General features: G+C 44.3%; 1 protein-coding gene and 1 pseudogene across 1 annotated transcript; one reads left to right on the forward strand and one right to left on the reverse strand.

Moving 5' to 3' along the window:
- The window catches only part of LOC123441622, a 152,134-nt pseudogene extending 143,799 nt beyond the window's left edge, over positions 1–8,335 (forward strand).
- On the reverse strand, positions 8,246–9,347 carry LOC123443502 (ubiquitin-conjugating enzyme E2 20-like). Its single transcript, XM_045119888.1, has 3 exons — positions 8,789–9,347; positions 8,605–8,664; positions 8,246–8,519 (listed from the first exon to the last, which is right to left on the reverse strand). The coding sequence occupies exons 1-3, from the start codon at positions 9,246–9,248 to the stop codon at positions 8,479–8,481; spliced, it is 561 nt and encodes a 186-aa protein (XP_044975823.1). The 5' UTR covers positions 9,249–9,347; the 3' UTR covers positions 8,246–8,478.
- Positions 9,348–23,562: the final 14,215 nt, after the last annotated feature.

Below are 23,562 nucleotides of genomic sequence, written 5' to 3' on the forward strand. Positions count from 1 at the left end.
GTAAGCAAGAACATCTTGGAATCTTTGAAGAGCGTTATTTTTAGCTTTATGAAGAATTTTACCGATCACGTAGATATTTTCAGTCAAGTCATCATCATCATCCTCATCGCAAATATCATCGTTATTGCACAGAGAAGATGATACATCATTATTACCTCTTGTCATGAGGCACATGTGAACTAGAGGAGTTGATGATGATTCTTTTGGTGAATCAGATTCTTCATTAGTCAAAAGTACTTCATATTTCTTGATTTCCCCTAAATGATTAGTCATAGGGCAACTAGGGAGAAACAAGATATTTTGATCAAGAGGACACGGGAAAGCAGGCATATCACCACAGACATTTGTCGAGGGATCTTTAGGTGAAATGCATGACCTATCAGCACAATAATTTACACTATGTGTGGTGCTAGATATGCTCGTGTCCATAGAGGCTATGACATTTTCATCAACATACATTTCTCCACTCACCATGTCATTACCTTGTGAGATTGAAGATGCTGAGGTGTGCAAGCAATCGGATATGGAAGTAGTGGTGGACTCTTTATGATCGAAAAGAGTGAAGAGCTCATGCACCAACTCCTTCATCATAATATCGTCTTCATCAAGATTGGGCCCACCATATATATCTTCAAGTTTAGTCCAAACTTCATGAGCTAACTTGCAAGTCGAGATAGACTTAAACACTTCAGGACTTATGGTTTGATGAATGGCAAGAAAAGCCTCACAATCAAGATACATTTCATTAGTAGATGAAGATGCATCATCCTTTTTGTCGGCAATCCCTACAAGAACAATTCGTAAAGTATTTGGGCCCATGGCCCGAAAGTGATGGAGCATACGAATTCTCCATAGGGTATAATTTGTGCCATCAAAGTCAAAGGTGTCATTGTGCAATAATCCAATAGTCGACATCGATACTCTCTAGGTTGTGAAACCTAATTAAAGAGAGACCTTGCTCTGATACCAATTGAAAGGACCACGATGACGCCTAGAGGGGGGTGAATAGGCTATTTAAAAACTTCTTCGGATTTGGCTTAAACCTAATGCGGAAATAAACTAAGAGGATACTTTTCAAGCACAAATCCTAAATGCAATAGGCACCGCAACATGTACCAACAACACGATCTACCAAGATGGACACAACACGGTTACTAACAAGCACAAGTAAGTTACACAAACTTACTTGAGCTATATCACACGACAAGTAGGTGAACGACACAAGATACTAGATCACCCTATAGCACACGATATATCAAAAGCTGCAAGTGTGAACGTGTGGATATAGAGGGTATGCTTGAATGATTAATCTTGTACAAAGAAATAGCCAACACAATATAATGAGCACAAACAATATGCAATGTATGTATGCTCAAGTAACACAAGTAAACCACAAGTAAGGAGTTAGGGTTAGGGATAACCAAGGTCACTGAGACAAAGATGTATCCCGATGTTCACTTCCTTGGAGGGAAGCTAGTCACCGTTAGAGAGGTGGATGTTACCACGAAGGCACACCAACGCCACGAAGGCTCACCCTAATCTCCCTTTAAGATAACACCACGAAGGCGTTTCTCAACCACTAGTGGTAAGCCTTTGAGGTGGCTTCCAAACCCTCACAAACTTTTCCGGGGGTAATCACACGGGTTGATTCCTCTCCGAAGAACTCCTACCGCCTAGGAGTCTCCAACCTCCAAGAGTAACAAGATCGCGGGGAATGCTCAAAACTTGCTCAAATCTCAAATAGCTTGGGTTGAGAGGAGGAGAGGGAGACGATCTATCTTTTGATTGGAACAACTCTCAAAGGGGCTCACAAATGCTCTTGGGATCTAAGATTTGGTGTGAGAAAATGTGTGTGAGGTAGAAATATGTTCTTATGAGGATATGGCTGTGTTAGGCACACTCTCACGAAGTGGGAGGGGGGTATTTATAGTGGAGAGGGGAAAGTGACCGTTGGGTTCACTTAAGTCTGACAGTGGTCGGACGTCCGGCAGTTCTCGGATGTCCGGACGCCCACAAGGGGTCGGACGTCCGACAGGGGTCGATCGTCCGAGGGATGTATATATATCAGTAACCACTTTATAGATATCAGGAATCACTGTATAGACGAACAGGGACCGCACGACCAAAGAGAAGGTCGGATGTCCGAGAGTTCAGCTCTGTTCAGGGCACCGGATTCCGAAAGTGGTCGGACGTCCGGCCCTCGGATGACAGGGGCAGGCCGGAAGTCCGAGTTATATGACTCTGGATTTCTGTGGTGCAAGGCTCCGGTTTTCCGAAGTGGTCGGGCGTCCGGCCCTCGGACGTCCGGAGGGAGCCGGATGTCCGAGACTTTGGCTCTAGTATAAGGTTCCGAATTTCCGAAGTGGTCGGGCGTCCGGCCCTCGGACGTCCGGGGGAAGCCGGATGTCCGAGGCATTGGTTCTGTTTTTGAGATCAAAGCCGAGCAGTGGAGATGTGGTATGAGTACAAAAGTAGAGATGTAGTTTGAGCAAGTTCATCGCAAAACCTATGATCCCCTCTTAATAGTGCGGGATCCCTAAAGACTCAAGAATCATAAAAGGGTACTGATGATCCATACTTGAGTGTATACTTTTATTCGTTGATCATCACTCCGCACCACTAACGTCAAAGGAACTGATACCTTTGAGTTAGCCCTTTCACTTGAGCTTGATGTTGTTGTTCCTTCTTGGCTCAAGTTGAAAGCAAGACATGATGAAGTCTTCAAGTAGCTCTCCCATACACAATGTGGAAAGCCTAGCTTATGTATTCATCTTCATTTGTCCACCATGTGAACATCCACAAGAATCAAGCATGTAGTGCTCAGGAATGCTTATCTTGATCCTGTCCTTGTTAGCACATGAGCTTGTCCTTATCAACACATGATCATTAACAACAGCTTAAAGGGGATTAGTGATTAGTTATCTATATGTGTGTTGTCAGCAACACCAAAACACGATTAAGGGCATGACTGCACTTTCATCAGGTCTACCCGAAGACAAAGTTAAGAAGAAATTTCCCTTTATCTTTGGAGGGAAAAGCATTAATGTGGTACAGGATATTGGATCATGGGACTCGAACCGCTTGAAGCTGGAATTTCATTAGAAGTTTTATCCTATGCATCTAGTTCGTCATCGTCGGAACTTTATTTATAATTGTTGGCCTCGTGAAGGAGAAAGTATCGCTTGTCGTGGGAATAAGCATGGCAGTAGATGAGTAGGGTACGAAAGTAGAGGGTAGAGTCCTAGCTACGGGAAGGTTGTATGAGTTCAGGCCCCCTCTGCGGTGGAGGTAATAGCCCTACGTCTCAGTGCTGTGGAGCTTAGTGTCGAGTGGAATATAGGTGTTACAGAATGCGAACCCTTGTGCCAGAGGGGAGGGGTGGCTTATATAGAGTGCGCTGCCCCTCATAAGTGTCCAGCCTTCAAGGGTGCAATAAGTGAGATTAAATGCATACGTTGCAGGTAACGTATGCCATAAATGGCAATAACTACAGTAGTCTAACGTATGCCCGTTGGCCTCCCTGGGGTGGCTTCTGGCCTTCGATGTCGACTGGCTTCTGGTCTTCACTGAGTGGAGTCCAGTCGTCGAGTATAAGATAATACTCCGAGTGGTTCCCTACCGAGTGGACAAGAGGTTGTCTTAATCCAGTCGGTAGGTATCTTGTGATCTTCAAGCTAATAATGAGGTTCCCTTGGGTAGGACTTATAGGTCAGGCCTATGACCCTACCCTAGGTCTATAACTCCATCATCGCTCAAGCTTGGGGGAGGCTTAAATCTATGATGCACACTTGCCCCAACCATGAGCTCTCGAGAGAAATGATTATACAAAAAGTTTATGCTCGGTTTTTTCATGATGATCAAGCATTACTCGATTCTTATGCTACTGGTTCCTATATGAAGGAGACTATTGAATTCAAATGGGATCTTCTCGAAAGGATTAAATGCAACTCTGAAGATTGGAAACTCAACGAAGGTAAAGAGTGAGGTATAAAGCTTAATTTTGATTGTGTTAAATCTTTTATGGAAACCAATGCTTTTCATTAGTTTAGTAATAAATATGGTCTTGACTCTGAGATAGTAGCTACTTTCTGTGAATCTTTCGCTACCCATGTTGATCTTCCCAGGGAGAAGTGCTTTAACTACCATCCTCCCATTGAAAAATCACTTGAGGAACCTGTTAAAATTAAGAAGGAAGAAATAATTGTTAGCCATGTTGATCCAATTGTTCCTATTGCTTACGTTGAGAAACCTCCTTTTCCCATTAGGATTAGGGAACATGCTAAGACTACAACTGTGGTTAATAAGAGTCATGTTAGGATACCTAAACCTCCTTTTCCCATTAGGACCGGCAGCTTGCGGAGACGCGAATGCTTTTAGTTGATAGGGAGCGCGAGCTTACGAAGACCCAGACACTTCTAGTCCCTGTGTTCCTAAATATAAGTCTTTTTAGAGATTCCAATAGGGACTACATTCAAAGCAAAATGAGTGAATCTACAGTCTAAAATATCTCTATATACATCCGTATGTAGGCCGTATTGAAATCTCTAGAAAGACTTCTATTTAGAAACGGAGGGAGTAGTTGACAGGGAGCAGCAGCTTGAGGCCGGGCCACTTCTAGCTGACAGTGAGTTTCCTTGTCTAATTTTGAGTTATTCTCCCTTTACCATCTGGTCCAAGTTAATGCTTGGAATTTTAGAGAATGTACATTGGTGGGTTGCTAGCATAAATTATGCATGCATTGGGACTAATACACATTTTCTTGAAATGGAGAGCAGTAATGTCGCCTTAGAGCAACTTATCTTTGTTATAATCTGTATTTCAGGCAACTCACATATCTAAGTATTTGAATGGTGTAAGCAACTACTTTCCAGGCTGTGACCTTTCTATAGATCAGGCTTAATTATTTGAGTAGATTTTTTTTAATCTTAATTTGTTGGTTACCACATTTCTTCAATGTTTAATTTATTGTAGAAAGGGAACACAACAGCACTAATTGTCTGAGTTGACCCCCCTTTATACGATATATTTATGCTCGAAGTAGAGGGTTGGAAGATTAGCAACAAGCAAGACATATCACATGATATTAGTCAAAAAATTGAACAGTTATTGTGATACTTCTCACTATTTTAGTAATATATTCTAATTGGCATATTGTTGTATCAAATTGCAACATCATGTAAAAATGTAGCACTCTGAGAACAAATAGTTGTGGTCACGCTCTATTGCAAAAGTACACCTTGTGCAGCCAAAAAAATCATAGATGAGCAACATGCAAAAGCATGACCAGTTGCGAACTGTTCGCTTGTGTAAACAAAATGTTGTGCGCATGTAGTTGCTACATTGGTCCTTTATCTCTGTGTTTTTTTACAGTACACGGCATTTTCATAATTTTGAACAACTTTTAGCAAGTGCATATGTTATAGCATTTTACAACCATGATTTCCCCTGCCCCACATATATTGGAAATTCAGGGTGCATGTTCTACAAGTGAGGTGCGGATGCAGCGGGTTGTGGAAAATTCACATTCGATGTTTGTCAACGGCCAACTGTGCTGGGTTGTGATACTGATCGCTCTTTACTGGTTTGAATCAGTTACTTAATTTTGCAGTTATGTCTCTGAAAATATAGGATTTGATGAAATGGTTAGTGTTATATGCAAGTGAAAATTTCTCAACAAACCTACTTGCATCAAGTTATTTGCTACTTCTATAATGTAGTGTTTGTAGAGCTGACAGTTTTGCATTTATCTGCATGTCTCTACAGCGGTCCAAAATTTGTTTCACATTCTGTTTAGAACTAATGATCATTAAGTGCTTGCTATCAAGTTTGTATGAAGCGTCTCAAACCCACATATATGGGAGCCCGCGTATTTAGATATTGATCTTGCTTGAGGTACAAGTATGGCCTCGGTTGTTATAGAGATTAACCGAGGGAGAGAGATTTACAAAGAGGGAGATAGAGATAAGAAACAATAGTTAAGCAGAATAACTATCTCCTAACAACTCCTTGATACTCACGAGATAAGTCTAGGCCGAACCTAGCCGTGCCCATACTTCATGTTTAACACTTGCCACCATTTTTACACTTTCCAGTGCCTTATTACTACTCTCTCATTCAATGTAATTGAAGTTTAGGTTTGTCGTAAGTCAAACTTCTTTAACTTTGACCAACTCTATAGAAAAATGTATTAGGATCTACACCAAATACACACAATACGAAAATATATTTTATGAAGAATCTCATGAGACTATCAGTGTTCTAGATGTTAATATACTTTCTATAAACGTGGTCAAACTTAAACAAGTTTGACTTAGGACAAACGTAGAACTTCAATATTTTGGAATGGAAGTATCTTGTAAACATACAACGGTCACGGTTATGTAATTCATGGTTATTTTATACCTTGTCAATAATCAGGTTCAGGCATACCAGAGTAATAAAATCCAACTTGTTTATAAAAAAAAAGTAGACACATTATGATGCACATCAGTCCTATGTAAATTCACCTATACCTTTTAGATTGCCAACAAATCTATCTCCATTCTTTTTGGTGATAACGACGTTGATTTAGCTGCAGTTTTATTTACTGTGTTCTGCTTTTCTTATGCAGCAAAGGAGTTTGAAACTGAAATTTTGAGGCTTAAGTGTCTCTTGGCTGAGAAGAATGATACAAATAACTATGCAGCTCTAGTGTCTCCTAAGACAATAACTGAAGTCATACAGAAGCAAACTCCAGTTTCACCTGCAAGAACACCCGTGTCGAACAGAACTATACAGTCCAGTCCAGTGCGAATGTCATTGTCCACCATGGCAGCTTTCAGGATGAGGCTAGAGAGGCAACTTGTTGAAACAGTCCAACTACTTTGCTGGTAGTGTAGAGGTATGCAAGGGTAAATGATTAATTTGAGCTTTATATTGTTTATTAAGCCTTTTTTATGGCTTGCATTGTTCTGTAGCAGGACTGCTGTAGAAGAGGTGTTCGCACCTCAGGTTAGTGATAATGTACACATGGATTGCAGTTTGTATTGCTTCTCATGCCTGTAAATTGATTTGACTTGCTTTCAGGGAACGGGACATATGAAAGTTCTTGTTCTTGTGTGTATCATATGGTGGTTGAATCTTTAGTTGGCATGAAATTTTCACTTAAGGATGAAGGAGAAGGATACACATTCAGTGTCAGCTTGCCTTCTAGCAAGAATTGTGCTCTTTCCTTTTTGTATCATAGTTCCTCTTTGATCTGGCCTTGCATTTTAAACAGTTTATACTTGCGTGGACTTTATTAAATGTAGGGCAATGCGAGCAATATTGTCATGGTGACAGACAATGGCAACGTTAGAGGCTGGACTTATTCTGACCTTTAGTTGTTGTTATCAGCACATGTTGTAATTATTCCTTCTCTAGAAAACATGTCGTAATTATGGCTGTGAAATTTTGATGATCACGGGGTAAATCTATATAATATTCTTACACTTGTTCACATGTTGAGGCTATGTTCCTGCCAATTAGTGATAAATATAGTAGTATGTTGGAGTGACCTGTTACCTCATATCTGTTGCATGTGACCTCTCTTTCTATCACCGACATGTGCTTATATTCTGGCGTTAAAGATGTTGATCCGACATGTGCCTTTGCTTGTCAACAGGGAAGTGCCTGCCATATGATTTTGCATCAGTTGAATATTTCATTTTGCACTGTTTATCATACCAATATAATTGTTTGTCAAAGGTGCTAATGCAAATCTTAACTGAGATCTTGAAAATATTGTAGGTTATAATTTCACCCTTACATGGTTAGCGCAACCTGATGGTGGTGAATGGGGAGCCTACAAGTACTCTTCGCTAGGCACCCTGGAGAAAATCGATTTAAAGTGGATGAGAGTGCAGGACATAAGGTTTGGCAATGTGCCCTGTATTCTTTGAGTGGATATCGAGTCTCATCAGGCGAGGCCAATGATAGTGGTGACTTCATAGTTTGGAGCTCTAGATGTAACATGACTGAAATTGATCGACTGTTGGCAGACCTGTCCTTAATGTGTGTGTACGCTGGGTAGATTGGATGATTTGCCCCAAGTTTCCGACCGCTTGGAGGTCCTCGTTTTTATTGTATATTTTTTGCCTGCAGTTTGATGATTTTCCCTTTTGGTTTACTCGATTTTCCATTTGCGTTTCTAGAGGTATGTCCAGTTTCGAACATGGCAGACAAAAAATAAAACTCGAATCAGCTACATGTCACAAGTATCCAACAGTAAAAAATCTATCGAGCAACTGATTATTTCAGTAAAGTTATGTCCATCTCAGCGATGGGAGAAGAGAACAGCATGACATAACAGGTTGCTAAACCTACCGAGCAATCGAAGCTCCAATCAATTACATGTCCAAGTATCCAACCAACAGCCAAGAATCTATCCAACACCAGATCCGATCAAGCGACGCCCATGTGTAGCCGCCAATCCGATAGATCCCGCCTTCTTGTTCCTCTTTACGCCGGCTTGTAGAGCTTCTCCACCATCTTCCTGAACTCTGCGCACACCAGAAGGAGAACGGACCATGCATATTCAGAACCAAGAACGGGTTTGATGACGTTCAGAGGACGAGGGGCGTTTACCTTCTTGATTCGCCCAGAGCGCAGCCGCCTGTGTGTTGAGTGGGGAGTCGTTGTTCGGCTCTGCGTCCCAAGAATGAGTCACAAGATCAGATCAGATCAGACCAGACCAGATCAACCACACAAGACAACAAGTAATAGATACAGATCTGACGGGACGAGAGAGATGAAGGAGTAAGAAGCGTACCTCCGAGCAGGCTCTGTATGGAGAGGAGGATGGTGCGGACGTCGTAGGCGGAGGACCACTTGTCCTGGAGGATGTCGAGGCAGATGTTGCCGTGGTTGTCGACGTTGGGGTGGAAGCAGGGGGTCTCGAACCGCACCTTGGGCGGCTTGTAGGGGTAGTCGCTGGGGAAGGCGAGCGCGAGGCGGTAGGAGGTGCCCTCGTACGCGGTGGCGGCGGATCCGTCGATGGTGCCGACCCACTGGAAGATGTTGTCCCCCTCCGGGAACGCCGACACCCCGGGGTCGCCGCCCATCATCAGCGCCATGAGCTCCGACTGCAGCCGCCGCACCACCGACTGCCCGTCCGCGCCACGCGCAGCCGCCGGCGCCTGCTTCCCCGAGGACGCGGACGCTGCCCCTGCCGCGGGGGCCGCCGGGACGTTGCCGCTGCCGTGCGACTCGCTGTTCTCGCCCCTCGCCATCGCTCGTTCCGCGCGGGGGGTGGATCGAGGAGAGGAGCGGGGCAGGGCGGATCGGATCGGATCGGATCGGCGGGAGGGTGGAGAGGGTTTGGAGGGGAGAATTGGGGAATTGAGACGGCGAGAGAGGGCCGGTGATTTAAAGGAGGGATCGGTGATTCGAGCCTAGTGACCGTTGGGATTGGGTCTCGGGGCTATCGCTAGCTGTTCGATTGGATTGATTCAGCCGTTGCAATTAATCGCCAGAGCGTTGCGGTGCGGACGCTGGCAACCAGGCCGCTGATTCCAACGGCTAGTTTGTGGCGGTTTTTTCCTCTCCACGCCCTTGTCCTTTCGTTTTTTTCTTTTTAATCTCAACCGATGCCACGCAAAATAAAATCCAACAAAAATATTAAAATATTCTAAATCAAATCAGTATCTTTCCTAAAACTATGTCATGCATTAACTCAATCAAATCTTTAAAAAATCTCAACCAAATCAAAACTTTTTTTATCTTTCCCCTACTCGTATCCAAATCAAATCAAATCTTATCAAAACCTCAACTAAATCAATATTTTTTGTCTTTTTTCACCAATATGCAAAGATTGCGTATCATTTCATTGATGGAAGGAATTTAAAAAGATACACAGTGATGGTACAACATGCAACACGTGCGCAAGTAGACATAACACTGTGACCAAAGCAGGATGGAGGACAATGCTGAGCCCAAGGACCGATCGCCAAGCCGAATGTAAGATGATGATCATTCCTTTGCCACCAACTTTTGTCCATAGCCGTACTTGATCCTTGATCTCCTAAAGAACACGTGATGTGGAGAGTCATAAATCATTAAAGATGCACGCATTGCGGTGGCACCTGATCGACCACGCCGTCAGCTTGATGAGGGAGGAGAGGTCCCGTCAATGGATGGTGGGGGGCATGCTCGCAAGTAGAAGCCCACCACTCCTAGAAGCTCACTATTTGGTCGATGAGCGATGATGTGGATCAGCATCAAGACAACACCTCATACCAAACCATTTGCAAGAAGGAGCAGCTGGCAAGAAGGTGTTGCGGGTCTTCGGGAACCTGGTCGTAGAGGACACACCAATCATCGTGTGGAAGGTCGCCTCGAGCAAGACTGTCCATAGTCCAACATCTATCCTCAAAGTAGTCCAACATCTATCCTCAGAGCAAGCCTCGTGAACACCTTAATTAATGTGAAGGTGTGTCGGTTCAGAAAACTGTGAGTACCCTCGATAGGGTGGCGAACATGGCCAGAAGTACGAGAGGAAAGATTGCACAAGGGGGTTACCCAGGTTCGGGCCCCCATATTGAGGTAACACCCTATGTCATGCTTCTGTTTTGTATTCATGGGGGAGCTCCTCGTGCGAGAGGGTTACAAGGGAGATGTGTATATGACTACCAAGAGTTGAATCTACGTTCTGGATGGGAATAACTACCCATAAAGCCTCCTTATACACACAACATGGTCTAGGATTTACACTAGGATCTATTTGGTCTCATCCGTCGTCACCTTGACTTGCACGCCAAGATTGTCTCTGAGCCCTATCTAGGCCTCTGAGCTCCCTCCTTTCGTCGAGCTTCATACAGGCATCACGGGCCCCATGGTAGGCATGTTGCTGGGCTCCCCGTCAAGAGGCTAACCCCGGTGTATTGCACCATTCGTATCCCCAGAATGTCTGTGGAGTTGGAGTATCTTGGTCTTTTGGGATGAGAACCCAGGCGGGCTCCTTTTGTCATGATAACCACCATAGCATGTCCTCGTGAGTCTGACTATAAAGAGTTTTCAGGCCTACCAAGTGAGCGGCTTCTCGCATAGCATCTTCATAGTTTTTGGAACAATTGGTTAGGGCTCTCAGGATTCGGGCCTCCATCTCGCCTTCTTCCATGTAGAGGATTAGGGACTCGAGGTCATTCGCGGGACCCATGTGTTATTGACTTCTATCGAGTATTCGTGTACTGAAATATGAGGGCCCATTTTCCACTCTTGCGTGGATCTCCACGTCACGCCTCCTAGATATCGAGGCATCACCAACTCGCATAGTCTCATCCCATCATGACTGGCAGGGAGACCAGTGTGCGTGTGTTGGTTCCACATTGGCTAACACGTCGTGATGATTGTGCATGGATTCCCACACCCATGTCTCGCAAAATGGGAAACTGCACGGGAAATGAGCACATGGCGCTCCGCTGAGCCCGTCACTTCGGTTTCCCTGTTGGGTATAAAGAGGGCAAACAGAACATTTCCCCATTCTCTCATCATTGCCTCATATCCACCCCTTTTTCCCTTCTATTCTCGATGTTATTGTTGCGCGTCATCAGCTCGATCTCCTCTTCCATCTTCCCCTTTTTTGGTTCAAAAAGATTTCCAAGGGAGAAACATGTCGTGGTCGGACGCGCGCCTAGAGCGGGCCTCCGGCCACCTGTAGGGTAATGCGGTAGAAAACAAAAAATATCCAACCTGTGCACCAGCCTATGACCACTATGAAAATGCATACAAGGTTTGACCTCATTGTTACCAACTTGTAGCGCAGCAGAAGTAGAGATGGCAAAGACCGTTGGTGGAGATCCCCACACCTAGGATTTTACAACCTCCCAACTACAAGGATGTTCTCCCATAGATAGCCCCTCGGGTGGTCCCTTAGACAGCCCTTCGGGAGACCTTCATACATTCCCTCGACTGCCCTTCGGGAGGCCCTAGGACAGAACCTCAGATAGCACTTCATCGCGTCTCTCTAACTAAGAGTGAATCTATGACCTCTCTACCGGGTTGCACACATTCGGTATCAACTCCTCGGCAAGGCTTCGCAGTCGAGAACTAGGCCCTACCGAAGACTAGATAGCCTTTTGATGTACGAAACTATTTCGTGGGGAGAGAGATAGAAAGCCAGATCATTTCATGGCATGTGTTGAGATAGAACTTGGATGAAATGGAGAGCTCTCTCCACCTTAGTTTATATTGGGAGGCAAGGGGTAGAGGCTATGGGAAAAGACCAAAACAGCCTCCCCATGACATCACCCACTACTTTAGGGTACATGTGGCCCCACTGAGCCGTCTCGAACATATCTATTTTTTATTATTATTTCATTCTATTATTTTATCAATATTGTATGCTTTATACACAATTTTATATCATTTTTGGAAACTAACCTATTAACTTAGTGACAAGTGCCAACTGTTGCTTTGTGCGTGTTTTTGGATTGTCAGAAAATGTGTACCAAACGGAGTCGAGATGCGACAAAACTTCTTAACAATTTTTTGTGGACCAAAGATACCCTGGAAGCTTCAGATGGAGTCTAGAAGCCGCAGGAGAAGACGACAAGGCTAGGGGTGCCCTGCCCTCCCCCTTGTGTCCTCATGTGGCTCCGATTGACCGCCTCTCTGGCCTATAAATTCACATATATCCCCAAAACCCTAGAGGAGCTCCCGAAACAAAAATTTCACCGATGCAACTCTTTGTTCCTCCACAATCCCATCCGAAGGCCTTTTCCAATACTATGTCGGAGGGCGGATCCATCATGAAGGCCATCTTCATCGACCTTGCTACCTCCCTAATCATGTGTGAGTAGTTCCACCAGGATATATAGGTCCATAGCAGTAGCTGGATCTCTCTCTCTCTCTCTCTCTCTCGTTTGATCTTCAATACAATGACCTCTTCAAGGACCTATTCGATGTAATCTTCGCGGTGTTTTTGTTTGGATCCGATGAATTGTGATTTTATGTTCAGATTATTTTGTTGAAAGTAGCTGATCAAATTTGAGATTTATCATGTGTGATTTCATATAGCTATGTATGATTTCCGATCTATAAGTTTCCTTTGGCCCAATAGATGAGTAGATCTTTAGAGGGAGTGTCCCATAGTAGTAGTGATGCGGAGCATCCCATGGTCATCCCCATGGATCCATCATAAACACCTCAAGCTCCAAGTGATACCATGACAAGAGCCCGTGCACGTGCCATTGAAACCGAGGTGACATCTCTCCTTGCTCAACCATCATTCGATCCACTCGAGACATGGTCACTACCTCAAGAAGAAACACATTGCATACTCAGATACTCGGAAGAAGATCATGGAACGACTATGAAGGACCATGAGGACGCCAAGCTCGAAAGAACCAATGAGGAGCTGCAGACATGCTACAACCTCCGGACGACCGGCGAACTACGAACGTCCGACCTGTGGAGATCAGCCAAGTCAGAGGCCAAGCTAAACACTAGAGTGAACGGATGACCGACCTTGTCCGTACTTCCGACACCTCCGAGCGTCCGGACGCCCAAGCTCCTCCAGAAGTCCGACGTCGCCAAGCCAACGTTGAATCTATGGAAGACCGAAGCCCTACGACCCCTAAATTTGTGCATTATTTAAAATTTGCATTTGAATGCAAATGCACAATCAATTAGGATCATGGGTCACTCTTCCATGTCACATACATCGTGGTGGTGCACATATAATATAAGAATGAATAGTAATGCACATGATACCAACAAGATAAGTGAATGGTCATCACAAGGATAGCTTAAAAGATAATAACGTAGCATCAACCAAGCAAAGTGTATGATCAAACACATGAACAAGTATAAGGTCATCCAAAAGAGCCAAGTTTTGTAAAACCAAATGAGAGAAAATTAAGTCAAAAGCTCTCTCTCTCTCTCTCTCTCTCTCAGCCCTATGATCTATACATTTATCCCCCTTTGGCAACAAGTTACCAAAAAGTTAAAAAGTATAGAGCTAATCGTCTCTCTAGGCAGTCGATGAAGGAGTCGACGGAAGAGCGTCCATGAAGGCTTCTACTGAGTGTCCTGGAGCTAGAGGAGTGGATATTGGAGGTGCTTGAGCTGGAGCTGAAGATGTAGATGCCTGAGCTGATGAAGTTTGTCTTGTCTCTGAAGCAGGTACAACAGCTGACCCAGGCATGGTGCTGAACTAAGTGGTAGTGTGAGGAGGTGACTCTTCATCATCATCGTCATCGTCATCAACATCATCATGTGGGTGTGGAATCTGCATTGAGTCAACTTCATGTTGAAGTTGTTTGACTATAGTGGTTAACTCTGTTACCTTCACATCCATGTCATGAAACTTTGTTTCCACGACTCTCTAGGCTCTTCTGATTTTGCAGAATCTTCGATATGTTCTTCTCCATACCTTGTATAGAGGTAACTAGAAATGCCATTTGCTCAGCTTGAGTTCTGAGATCTGGAACTGGTGGTGGCACATTTCTAACAGCCTTACCTTCTGTTGCCTCTGCTGCCATTCTAGTTGCAGCTAAGCTGGGATCATTGTCATCCATCACCACTTCATTGTCTTCAAATTCTGGCTGAAGAGGTAAATGGGGACGATCAAGGAGATATGCATGCTTGCCTAGCTTGGCATTGATAAGCATCTGAATGTACGGGGCATATACACAAGATCTTTTCTGATCAGCAGCAGTCCTCCGGATAGTCTCTACTATCAAGTCCGTCACTCTGAATCTAGTATGAGAGTCCAAATGGTGCAGCATGTTGATGGAGTGACCTCTAACCATCTTCTCATCACCTGATTTAGGCATCAAGGTGTATCTCAGAATAGTATTGGTTGTGGGTATCTCTGCTTGCAAGAAGTACACTGAGCCCATCTTGTGAGTTGCCAAAAACTTGTGAGGAATTGGCTTGTACATGTTAGACATGGAGTTGTGACTCATCTTCTGCTCAGAGTATACATCAACATCACTCTCTTTCTGCTTAGAGCATCTCCAACACCCTTTGTATATTGGATTGCTAAAAACTTGTTATAGCAAGAGGAGAGAGAAGGTTTACAAAGCCAACATGTTTTTTTGCTTTGGTAGCCTTTGTATCTTGCATTGTTATATTTGCACAAAACACACAATGACATGTGGGGATAGTTTGTCATAGACACATTGTACACTAGCATACGTACATGTATATGTATACTAGCACAACTCGTGTCCACGTACACATGCACACGCGTACACTTACACGCATGCAGCGCACACACACACACGTACACATGCAGAAAACACAAATACACACACACACACACGCGTACACATGCAGCTCACACACACACGTACACATGCAACACACATACACATGCAGCACACACATACACACACACGTACACATGCAGCACACGCACGTACATATACACACACACGTACACATGCAACACACACGCGTACACGTACACGTACACACGCACACACACACGCACAAACATAGTGCACGTGCAACACACACACTAGTACACATACCCACTTGTCATTGAGACAAAGTGAGGCTTTAGGAGGCTTGCTAAATATTTACAAAGTGGCATTCGGCTTGGCAAATATGCAAAGTGTGGGTGCAAATATAGCAAGCTTTGTAAAAAAATAAGTGGGAGACCACTTATACAAAGTCTATTGGCAAAGATGTTTTGGCCAAGATTTATAAAATAGCAAGTGAGTGCAAATATAAAAAGGTTGTTGGAGATGCTCTTAGGGGCACCAATGACAGTAGCCCACTCATCAACAGTTGATCATACTTGTGACCATAGGTCATCCAGACAATAGAGCCATCACCATAGAAATGAACAGTTGAATAGAATTGCATGACCGGTTCATCATTCCATGGGGTCATCTCTTTTCCAACAAAATCTTTAATGTCCACAAACTTGAAATTTCCTTGCACATGGGGAAAGAATTTTTCATTGGCTTTGATGTAAGCCCAGTAAACATACCTCATTGTTGGGTAACGTAGCAAAAATTCAAAAATTTCCTACGCCATATTCAGATCTTCCTATGGAGAGACCAACAACGAGAGAGAGGTGAGAGCATCTTCATACCTTTGAAGATTGCTAAGCGGAAGTGTTGCTAGAACGCGGTTGATGGAGTCATACTCGCGACAATTCAGATCGCGGTGTGATTCCGATCTAGTGCCGAACCACGACACCTTCGCGTTTAACACACGTGCAGCCCGGTGACGTCTCCCGCACCTTGATCCAGCAAGGAGGAGGGAGAGGTTGGGGAAGAGCTCCGGCAGCACGACGACGTGGTGGTGATGGAGAGACAAGGTCTCTCGGTAGGGCTTCGCAAAGCACCGTGGGAGACGAGGAAGAATAGAAGGAGGGCTGCACCGAGAGAGAGATGAAATTGCGTGTCTCCAATGGCCAAAAACCCCACTATATATATAGGCGGAAGGGGAGGGTGGTGCCCCCCTTAGGGTTCCCACCCCTAAGGGGTGCGACAACCCTAGATGGGAGGCTAGGGCGGCGGCCAGGAAGGGAGGAGGGGGTGGTGCACCCCGTGGTGGGCCATAGGCCCACCTGTGCTAGGGTTCCTCCCACTTCCCTCTCTTAGGCGCCTTGGGTTTGGTGTGGGGGGCGCACCAGCACACTTGGCCCATGTAGCCTTCCGGGGCTGGTGGCCCCTCCCGGTGGGCCTCCGGAACCCTTCCGGTCGTCCAGACATATTGCCGGTGGTGCCCGAAACATTTCCGGCGTCCAAACCCATCCATCCTGTATATCAATCTTTACCTCCGGACCATTCCGGAGCTCCTCGTGACATCCGGGATCTCATCCAGGACTCCAAAAAACCTTCGGTAACCTCGTATAACAATTCCCTATAACCCTAGCGTCATCGAACCTTAAGTGTGTAGACCCTACGGGTTCGGGAGGCATGCACACATGACCGAGACACCTCTCCGGCCAATAACCATCAGCGTGGTCTGGATACCTATGGTGGCTCCCACATGTTCCACGATGATCTCATCGGATGAACCACGATGTCAAGGATTCAATCAACCCCGTATACAATTCCCTTTGTCTGTCGGTATAGAACTTGTTCGAGATTCGATCGTCGGTATACCTATACCTTGTTCAATCTCGTTACCGGTAAGTCTCTTTACTCGTTCCGTAGCACGTCATCCCGTGACTAACTCCTTAGCCACATTGAGCTCATTATGATGCTGTTCTACCGAGTGGGCCCAGAGATACCTCTCTGTCACACGGAGTGACAAATCCCGATCTCGATGCGTGCCAACCCAACACACACTTTCGGAGATACCCGTAGTGCACCTTTATAGTCACCCAGTTACGTTGTGACGTTTGATACACCCAAAGCACTCCTACGGTATCCGGGAGTTGCACAATATCATGGTCGAAGGAAAAGATACTTGACATTAGAAAAGCTTTAGCATACGAACAACACGATCTAGTGCTATGCTTAGGATTGGGTCTTGTCCATCACATCATTCTCCTAATGATGTGATCCCGTTATCAATGATATCCAATGTCCGTGATTAGGAAACCATGATCATCTATTGATCAACGAGCTAGCCAACTAGAGGCTTGCTAGGGACACATTGTGATCTATTTATTCACACATGTATTACTGTTTCCTGTTAATACAATTATAGCATGAACAATAGACGATTATCATGAACAAGGAAATATGATAATAACCATTTTATTATTGCCTCTAGGGCATATTTCCAACAGTCTCTCACTTGCACTAGAGTCAATAATCTAGTTACATTGTGATGAATCAAAGACCCATAGCATTGTGGTGTTGATCATGTTTTGCTCGTGGAAGAGGTTTAGTCAACGGGTCTGCAATATTCACATCCGTGTGTACTTTAGAAATATCTATGACTCCTCTCTGGACCTGGTCCTGTATGGAGTTGTAGCGGCGTTGGATGTGCTTGGTCTTCCCGTGAAATTTGGGCTCCTTGGCTATGGCAATGGCTCCAGTGTTATCACAGAAGAGTGTCATCGGACCTGACGCGCTTGGAACCACTCAAGGTCGGTGATGAACTCCTTCATCCAAATCCCTTCATGAGCCGCTTCCCAAGCAGTTATGTACTCCGCTTCACATGTAGATGCTGCCACGATGTCTTGCTTGCTGCTGCACCAGCTCACTGCCCCACCATTCGAAACATACACGTATCCAGTTTGGGACTTAGAGTCATCGGGATCTGTGTCGAAGCTAGCATCGGCGTAACCCTGTACGATGAGCTCTTCGTCACCTCCATAAACGAGAAACATCTCCTTAGTCCTTTTCAGGTACTTAAGGATATTCTTGACCTCTATACAGTGTTCCATACCGGGATCACTTTGGTACCTCCCCACAAAACTTATGGCAAGGTTTATATCAGGTCTGGTACACAGCATGGCATACATTAGAGAGCCTACGGCTGAAGCCTAGGGGACAGTACTCATCTTCTCTCTATCCGCTGGCGTGGTCGGTGACTGAGTCTTACTCAATCTCTTACCTTGCAAAACTGGCAAGAACCCCTTCTTCGAGTTTTCCATATTGAACTTCTTCAATATCTTGTCAAGGTATGTACTTTGTGAAAGACCTATGAGGCGTCTCGTTCTATCTCTATAGATCTCGATGCCTAATATGTATGCAGCTTCTCCAAGGTCCTTCATTGAAAAACTCTTGTTCAAGTAGGCCTTTATGCTCTCCAATAACTCTATATCATTCCCCATCAATAATATGTCATCCACATATAGTATGAGAAAATCTAGAGAGCTCCCACTCACTTTCTTGTACAGACAGGCTTCTCCATAAACCTGTATGAACCCAAACGCTTTAATCACCTCATTAAAGCGAATGTTCCAACTCCGAGATGCTTGCACCAACCCATAGATGGAGCACTGGAGCTTGCATACCTTGTTAGCACTCTTAGAATCGACAAAACCTTCTGGTTGCATCATATACAACTCTTCCTTAAGATACACATTAAGGAACGTTGTTTTGACGTACATTTGCCAAATTTCTTAACCATGAAAAGCGGCAATTGCTAACATGATTCGGACTGACTGCAGCTTTGCTACGGGAGAGAAAGTCTCATTGTAGTCAACTCCTTGAATTTCTCGAAAACCCTTTGCAACAAGTCGAGCTTTATAAACGGTCACATTACCGTTTGCGTCAGTCTTCTTCTTGAAGATCCATTTATTTTCTATGGCTCGCCGATCATCGAGCAAGTCCACCAAAGTCCATACTTTGTTCTCATACATGGATCCTACCTCGGATTTCATGGCCTCAAGCCATTTGTTGGAATCCGGGCCCGCCATTGCTTCTTCATAGTTTGAAGGTTCACCGTTGTCTAACAACATGATTTCCATCACAGGGTTGTCGTACCACTCTAGTGTGGAACGTACCCTTGTGGACCTTCGTGGTTTAGTAGCAACTTGATCCGAAGCTTCATCATCATCATCATTAACTTCCTCTTCAGTTGGCGTAGGTGCCACAAGAACAATTTCCCACGCTGCGCTACTCTCCGGTTCGAGAGGGGGTACAATTACCTCATCAAGTTCTACTTTCCTCCCACTTACTTCTTTCGAGAGAAACTCTTTCTCTAGAAAGGATCCGTTCTTGGCAATAAAGATTTTACCTTCAGATCTAAGATAGAAGGTATACCCAATAGTTTCCTTAGGGTATCCTATGAATATGCATTTCTCCGCTTTGGGTTCGAGCTTTTCTGGTTGAAGTTTCTTCACATAAGCATCGCAACACCAAACTTTTAGAAACGACAGCTTAGGTTTCTTGCCAAACCATAATTCATACGGTGTTGTCTCAACGGATTTAGACGGTGCCCTATTTAAAGTGAATGCTGCAGTTTCCAATGCGTATCCCCAAAATGATAGCGGTAAGTCGGTAAGAGACATCATAGATCGTACCATATCTAATAAAGTGCGATTACGACATTCAAACATTCCGTTACGTTGCGGTGTGCGAGGCTGCGTCAGTTGTGAAACAATTCCACATTTCCTTAGGTGTGTGCCAAACTCGTGACTCAAATATTCTCCTCCACGATCAGATCATAGACACTTTATTTTCTTGTCACGTTGATTCTCAACCTCACTCTGAAATTCCTTGAACTTTTCAAATGTTTCACGTTTGTGCTTCATCAAGTAGATATATCCATACCTACTCAAATCGTCGGTGAGAGTGAGAACATAACGATAGCCACCGCGAGCTTCAATGTTCAATGGACCACACACATCAGTATGTATTATTTCCAATAAGTCGGTTGCTCTCTTCATTATTCCTGAGAATGGAGTCTTAGTCATCTTGCCCATGAGTCACGGTTCGCATGTGTCAAATGATTCAAAGTCAAGAGACTCTAACAGTCCATCGGTATGAAGTTTCTTCATGCGCTTAACATCGATATGACCAAGGCGACAGTGCCACAAGTATGCGGGACTATCATTATCAACTTTACATCTTTTGGTATTCACACTATGAATATGTGTAACATTATGACCGAGATTCATCAAGAATAAACCATTCACCAGCGGAGCATGACCATAAAACATATTACTCTTATAAATAGAACAACCATTATTCTCTGACTTAAATGAGTAGTTGTCTCGCATTAAACAAGACCCTGATACAATGTTCATGATCAAAGCTGGTACTAAATAACAATTATTAAGGTTTAAAACTAATTTTCGAAGGTAGATGTAGAGGCAGCGTGCCGACGGCGATCACATCGACCTTGGAGCCATTCCCGACGTGCATCGTCACCTCATCCTTAGCCAACCTCCGTTTATTCCGCAGTTCCTGCTTTGAGTTATAAATGTGAGCAATGGCACCGGTATCAAATACCGAGGAGCTACTACAAGTGCTGAGCAATGGCACCGGTATCAAATACCCACGAGCTACTACGAGTGCTGGTAAGGTACACATCAATAACATGTATATCACATATACCTTTGACGTTGCCGGCCTTCTTATCCGCGAAGTACTTGGGGCAGTTCCGCTTCCAGTGACCTTTTCCCTTGCAATAGAAGCACTCAGTCTCACGCTTGGGTCCATTCTTTTTCTTCTTCCCGGCATCTGGCTTACCGGGCGCGTCAACGACTTTGCCGTCTTTCTTGAAGTTCTTCTAACCCTTGCCCTTCTTGAAACTGGTGGTCTTATTGACCATCAACACTTGATGCTCTTTCTTGATTTCTACTTCTGCAGATTCCAGCACCGAGTACTACTCGGGAATGATCTTCTCCATCCCTTGCATGTTGTAGTTCAGCACAAAACCCTTGTAGCTTGGTGGGAGAGACTGCGGGATTCTGTCAATTACAGCATCATCCGGAAGTTCGACTCCAAGCTGAGTCAGACGACCGTGCAACCCAGACATTCTGAGTATATGCTCACTAATAGAACTGTTCTCCTCCATCTTACAGCTAAAGAACTTGTCGGATACTTCATACATCTCGACCCGGGCATGAGCTTTAAAAACTAGCTTCAGCTCTTGGAACATCTCATATGCTCCGTGTTGCTCAAAACGCCTTTGGAGCCCCGTTTCTAAACTGTAGAGCATGCCACACCTAACCAGAGAGTAGTCATCACTCCGCGTATGTTAGACGTTCTGAACATCTTGGGTTGCCGCGGGAACAGGAGGGTCACCTAGCGGCGCATCAAGGACATAAGCCTTCTTGGATGCTATGAGGATGAGCTTCAAGTTGCGGACCCAGTCCACATAGTTGCTACCATCATCTTTCAGCTTGTTTTTCTCTAGGAACGCGTTCAAATTGAGGTTGACAGGTGCGTTGGCCATTGGATCTACGATATTTGTAAAGACAACTTTTAGACTAACTTCATGATAATTAAGTTCATCTAATCAAATTAAGTATGAACTCCCACTTAAATCAACATCCCTCTAGTCATCTAAGTGATACATGATCCATGTCGACTAACCCGTGTCCGATCATCACGTGAGACGGACTAGTCGTCGATGGTGAGCAATTTCATGCTGATTGTATTCAACCATACGACTCATGTTTGACCTTTCGGTCTCTCATATTTGAGCCCATGTCTGTACATGCTAAGCTGGCTTACACCCGTTGTATGCGAACGTTAGAATCTATCACACCCGATCATCACGTGGTGCTTCGAGACAACGATCCATCGCAACAGTGCACACTTAGGGGAATACGTTCTCGAAATTTTATGAGGGATCATCTTATTATGCTACCGTCGTTCTAAGCTATAAGATGAAAAACATGATAAACATCACATGCAATCATATAGTGACATGATATGGCCATTATCATCTTTGCTCCTTTGATCTCCATCTTCAGGCATCGCGTGATCATCATCGTCACCGGTGTGACACCATGATCTCCATCATCGTGTCTCCGTGAAGTTGCCACGCCAACTACTACTACTGCAGCTAACCGTTAGCAATGAAGTAAAAGTAGTAAACACATGGCGTAGCATCTCATACAATAAATTGAGACAACTCCTATGGCTCCTGCCGGTTGTCATACTCATCGACATGCAAGTTGTGAATCCTATTACAAGAACATGATCATCTCATACATCACACATGTAACATCACATCCTTTGGCCATATCACATCACATGTCAAACCCTGCAAAACAAGTTAGACGTCCTCTAATTGTTGTTGCAAGTTTTACATGGCTGATTTGGGTTTCTAGCAAGAACGCCTTCTTACTTACGTGGCAGCCACAACAATGATATGCCAAAGCTATTTACACTTCATAAGGACCCTTTTCATCAAATCCAATCCGACTAGAGTGGGAGAGACAGACACCCGCTAGCCACCTTATGCACCTAGTGCATGTTAGCCAGTGGGACCTGTCTCACGTAAGCGTACGTGTAAGGTCGGTCCGGGCTGCTTCATCCCACAATACCGCCGAAAAAGAATAATACTAGTAGCGGCAAGCAATTTGTAATGCCCCAAGTGCAGGTCTTTCCCTTTTTGTAACCTTCCTTGTGAGGCCACCTTGTCAGAGATTGTGATGCTATTATTTTGTGTCATGATTCCATGTGTGTTCCCTAGTGCTTACTTCACTTGCATGCATGCACTACATATCATCCCTTGCCATGTCTTATGTTTGTATGTCAGGATCATGCTTGCATAGGCTCTTACTAGGGGTGAGTAGTGGGTGTTATATTTCATGTGATCATGTGTTGTGTGCCTTGTGTGGAGTGTAGCATGTGTTAGCAAGTGCTCATTTATATGTTTCCCTTTCAAAACCAACCACCTTCTCCCCCCCTCTATTTTTCCCTATATAAAAAAATTTCACCTCTTTCTTTCCTTTAAAAATAATGCCCATGTTTTAGCTAGAATTGTGGTGGATGAGTATGTAAGTTGCTAGTTTCGTTGGGGTGTTTATAGGGGCATATGTAATCACAAAACAGATCAAAATATTGCTGTTTTGTAAAATATCTAATTGCTCCTAAATTCTTGTTCTGATTTTTATAAAGTAAGGTTAGATTTTCCAAGTCCAGGGATCTTCTTGTGTTTTTTTTGTCTTGTGTTTACAACCTTGGGCATTTCTTTCTTCTCTTGTTTTCCTGTTAAAAGGAA

The sequence above is a fragment of the Hordeum vulgare genome, chromosome 3H, assembly GCF_904849725.1.
Source record: "Hordeum vulgare subsp. vulgare chromosome 3H, MorexV3_pseudomolecules_assembly, whole genome shotgun sequence".
Taxonomy (NCBI): domain Eukaryota; kingdom Viridiplantae; phylum Streptophyta; class Magnoliopsida; order Poales; family Poaceae; genus Hordeum; species Hordeum vulgare.